This window comes from Stegastes partitus, unplaced genomic scaffold (genome assembly GCF_000690725.1).
Source record: "Stegastes partitus isolate 25-593 unplaced genomic scaffold, Stegastes_partitus-1.0.2 Scaffold1519, whole genome shotgun sequence".
In the NCBI taxonomy this organism is placed as follows: domain Eukaryota; kingdom Metazoa; phylum Chordata; class Actinopteri; family Pomacentridae; genus Stegastes; species Stegastes partitus.
The window spans coordinates 156,245-160,775 of NW_007579250.1; the positions used below are offsets into that span (position 1 = coordinate 156,245).

The following is a 4,531-nucleotide window of genomic DNA, read 5'->3' on the forward strand; positions in this document are numbered from 1 at the left end:
ATTCTTTTTATTTCTACTTTTATTTTCTTATTCTTTCATTGATTGATTTTGTAATGGACATGACTAGCAGCTGTGTATTATGTACACCTTCAAATCCACACAGTCTAATAAATCTCTTCATTTTCAGCCTTATTCTACGTTTCTGTCTCTAAAGTTCCCTGGTCAGGGCTCACTGAGGTTCCTCTCATAGCACACAGGTGTGCCGGTACCTGGTGTACTCGTAGAGCGCCGGTACGATGCTGCTGTAGCGCCGCCGGATGGCCAGCAGGGCGCCGACGTAGCCGCACAGGATCAGCAGCTCACTGCGAACCCTGAAAACACAAACGGATCAATCCAACGCTGTCTGTGGAGGAGAGACAGAACCAAACCAGAAGTCGTGAAGGTCCGTACTCCGTCATCTTGGCCATGACGAGCCGGTCGGTCCTGACGTAGCTCAGCAGGTCCAGGACCGGCTGGACGCTGTCCACCGTCCAGTCGGATCCAGACAGCTGCTCTGGAGGAGCAACAGTGGAGACGCATCAGAGACGGAACATCAACCCGAAACCTCGTTAGAGCCCAGATCAGAGCTGTGGCTAACGGACGCTTTCAACTCGTTCATAAAAACACAGAACAAGACTTCTGATCCACCAAAGATGTTCAGTTTATGTCACGTTAATCAATTATGTTAATTGATTTTTAAAATAGTAGAAAACTAATGAGTTAATGGGTGAGCTGCTGCAGGTCTAACGAGTCCCGAGGGTTTATCTTCACTGTATATGATGAACTAGGTTGGTTTGTTGGACGTTTCATCTCCAGAAAAGTGAGAAGATGTTGAACAATGAGGATCAGACGTCCTGTTTACTGTCACAGAGGAAAAAAGGAAACAGGAAACATTCACTGAAGGAGCTGAAACCAGAGTTCAGACGGATTTTAATTTAAAAAATGACTGAAGTTGATAATTGATTATCAAAGCAGTTGGAGGTTAATTGAATCTCTGACAGTAACTGATTGATTATCGCTTCGTAAAGCTCTAAACTCAGAATAAGCTCAGTTATAGAGATGAACCTGATTCATGTACATATTAGGGTTTAGGTTCTACAGTGTCGGTAGCTATGATCAATAATCTGACTGACTGACACACACACACACACACACACACACACACACACACACACACGACAATCCAACAAATCCAACTTTGTTTTTACTTTAATGAGTATTTTTCTGTTTTCTGGGTTTTTTCTGCTTTAATGATTAAATTCACAAATAAATCTACGAACACAAGAAACCGACTGATGATGGGTTGAAATGTACTTTTATGGTTTTCGGTGGGAGTGACCAAGCCACCGGACCAACGGCGCCTCAGCTCGGTACCTTTGACGTGCCGGATCCCGATCTGCAGGGCGTTCTCCGGCTCACAGCTCAGCAGGTGGAACTTCACGGCCGACAGCAGATCTCCGTCGCCCTCGGCTGCCTCTGCCAGCGTCCTGCACTCCTGCATGGACGGCAGGTCGCACTGCAGAGACACCGTCGGTTAGTACCGTCAGAACCACACAGAACCACCCAGAACCTTTCTGACTCACCCTCTCGTGCAGTTGGTCGATTTCGGCGGCACTTCCTGGATAGAAGGCGCAGAGTTTGGCCAACAAGAGGTGGTTGTCGGGAATCATTCGCAGCAGGTCGGCGGAGAGCTCCCTGGACAGAGACGAGGGTTGATGTGAGCTTTATCAGTGCAGGTGCTGAACGTTACGACCACCTGGTTCAACAACTGTAGCTAGGGTTAGCATCAAAGGTTAGCATCGACGCTAACAGGTCATTGTTAAAGCAGAAGTTTCCATCCACTAAGATGCCTTCAGACTATTTGGGAAAGCCCAGATGATGATGTCATGGCCTCAGAAGCTTCTGATTGGTTAATTGACAACATGTGAGTTACCTGGAGGCACACCTCAAACACACTGCTGCCTTTAGCGACAACATGGAACATCTAAAGAAACCAGCCAAGACATCAGGAGGAGAACTGTGGGCTCTCTCCCCGGTGCTCAGAGCTCCGCCCGAGCTCGGAGCCACGGTTTGAAAGCACAGCCTTCAGAATCAGAGGCCAGAGTCCCGACTCGGACCAGAACCTGTAAAACCGCCGTCCTGGAGCCGTACCATGTAGGCGTGGCCATGTACTTCCTGGCCAGGAGCTCCAGGCAGTAGGCCGTGCTCTGATTGGCTGCTTCTCCCAGGACGATGCCCACGCACGCCGCCAGCTCCAGCTCGTTTCCCCGGATCAGGCTGGACATGGCCAACTGGAAACGAAGAGCACACATTTTTAGAAGCGCCCGTCCGTGCAGGTGAACGACCAAACCAGAGGGCGTACCTGGATGTTGTCGACGGCCAGGTGGCAGCAGGCCGCCAGCACCGAGCAGCCGTCCTGGAAGTACCACTCGGCGAGCTCCTGGCAGACCTGGTGGAGGAGGCTGCAGGAGACAGCAGGACAAGGTCTGAAAACATTCGAGGAGCAGAAGAATCCTCCAGAAGACCTTCAACAAACCTATCAAACAGCTAAATACGTGATTGCTGCTGCTGGTCAGTCAGTCATGGCGTCCCGGTTGCTCCATGAAGGGCAGAATTTTTAATGAGACGTCGAGAACAAAGAGATTTTGATGAAATGTCACATTAAGCTGGTGAAGTTTTCCAACAAAACAAACCAAGAAACTGTCACATGTTAATATTATTTTCTCCTTTCAGTGACCAACTCATTTCCACCAGCGTCCATCCTGATCATAGCGACCAGCCGTCAGGTCACTGTAGGGATTAAAACCCTTTGAATTGTTCACGTGATGATTTTTTCCGTATTAAAATTGTTAAACTGAAGTGACTTGTTTCTGATGAGGGATGTGACAGTGAATTATTTGGTGTGCAGGGTCAGATGTTTAATAAAAACTCAAACATCTGTCAGGAAGTTTAATCTGTTTTCTGTTTTTGCAGGTCAGAGTTAAAGCTCTGATGGTTCCACGTCGGTCTGGTTTCCTTCAACGTGGACGATTGACCAGAGCAGCTGAGCTCAGTGAATCAGTGACTGTGTGGAGCGAGCATGTGGTACCTCTGGTACTGCTGCCTGGTGTCCACGTCGTTGGTCGTGTGGTTGACGGAGGAACTCTGAGGAGCACGAATGTTTCCTTCACACGCTCCCTGAGAACATCAGCGTTAGTTATTGCCTGTGATCGGTGTTTCACTTTGACCTGATCGATCGATCGACTGCTACCTGCGCTATCAGCAGGGCCTCCAGCAGCTGCCCTCTGCCGCTGAAGAACGCCACCAGCTTCTTGATGTCTCCGGTGGCGATGCAGTAGGGGATGGCGTCGTCGTTGTCCTCCGCCATCAGCTGATCGGCTCTCCTGCAGCACAACGGGCAGCTGGCGTTAGAAACAGAAGGTCACGTCGAGTAGAAGCTCACTGAGGAGCTTAAAGACAAGAATGTCCTCCTCAGAAGAATTATACGTTAAATATTATCTTCCACTTTTATTTATTCTACCAAGTAGGAACTACGTTTAGGGACGTTAACCCTTTAAATGCCAGTTTGGTGACATGATGTCACCATTGTGTTCATATTGTTTTTAAAATAAAATCTACCATAAAAATGTCATATTCATTTATTTTACCCCCACTTTTAGTTCATTTAAATCAGTACAGGTCATAACTACCACTTGCTTACATGAGGCCATTAACATACAGCAAAGTGGAAATTTCTTTTAATTATTACTGGATGTGTCAATAATTAGCACCAACATTCATTCTGATGCATTTTTATTCTTGAGACCTTTTATTCTTTGTGTCAGATAAAAAACATTTAGTTAAATATTCATATTATGCTCCACTTTCATTTAAACCAGTATCAGTCCTGGTCATAATTTCTGATGCCGCTGTTGACGTTTAACACATTTCTCTGTAACTAAACCGCCTCACAGTGAGACTGAAAAACAGCCGATTGAATGTGTTTGACTCCACGTCCGCCGCCGTCTAGAAGAAGCTGTGGTTCACCTCTGCATGAGTTTCTTCCAGTACTTCATGGAGACGCCCGGCGCCACCGACAGAGCTTTCTCCCACTGAAACACAGGAGAAGTCACGCTGGCGCCACCATCAGGTCCAACAGAATCACCTCAAACTAAACGAAGAAGAAGCTGCTGCTGCGTCTGAACCTCCTTCGCTCCACTCGTGTTTACTTGCAGAATGACAGGAGAAGGAGGAGGAACCTGAAGCCTACCTGTCCCAGCTCCACCATGAGCTCACAGTATCTCTGGATCTGTCCCAGCCTCAGGTGGATGTCCGCCGCTTCCTTCAGCCGCTCCTCTTTACTCGGAGCTCCGATTCCTCCTCCAAACTTGGACATCTTCACGATGGTCAGCTCCTGGGCTTCAGACTGGAGCAGAAGGAGAGCGTTCAGAGTCTCATACCGACTGTGGAGGTTTAAACCTCTGCTTACGAGGTAGTTTTAGAATTGATCGTCAGGGTTCAAAGACATTATGTTAAAAAACAAAATAAATGAAAGCCGCAAGCGGCGATGGAC

At 47.7% G+C, this 4,531-nt stretch overlaps 1 protein-coding gene across 1 annotated transcript in view; it reads right to left on the reverse strand.

Annotated features, from left to right (window-relative positions):
• Window positions 1-4,531, reverse strand: part of wdr17 (WD repeat domain 17) — a 28,614-nt gene that overhangs the window by 3,398 nt on the left and 20,685 nt on the right. The window contains exons 17-26 of the mRNA XM_008300273.1: window positions 4,229-4,384; window positions 4,006-4,070; window positions 3,230-3,362; window positions 3,068-3,156; window positions 2,342-2,441; window positions 2,131-2,270; window positions 1,563-1,674; window positions 1,354-1,495; window positions 391-493; window positions 210-311 (exon numbers count right to left, since the gene is read on the reverse strand). Coding sequence (XP_008298495.1) covers window positions 210-311; window positions 391-493; window positions 1,354-1,495; window positions 1,563-1,674; window positions 2,131-2,270; window positions 2,342-2,441; window positions 3,068-3,156; window positions 3,230-3,362; window positions 4,006-4,070; window positions 4,229-4,384 — 1,142 coding nt within the window. The remainder of the gene's footprint in view (window positions 1-209; window positions 312-390; window positions 494-1,353; window positions 1,496-1,562; window positions 1,675-2,130; window positions 2,271-2,341; window positions 2,442-3,067; window positions 3,157-3,229; window positions 3,363-4,005; window positions 4,071-4,228; window positions 4,385-4,531) is intronic.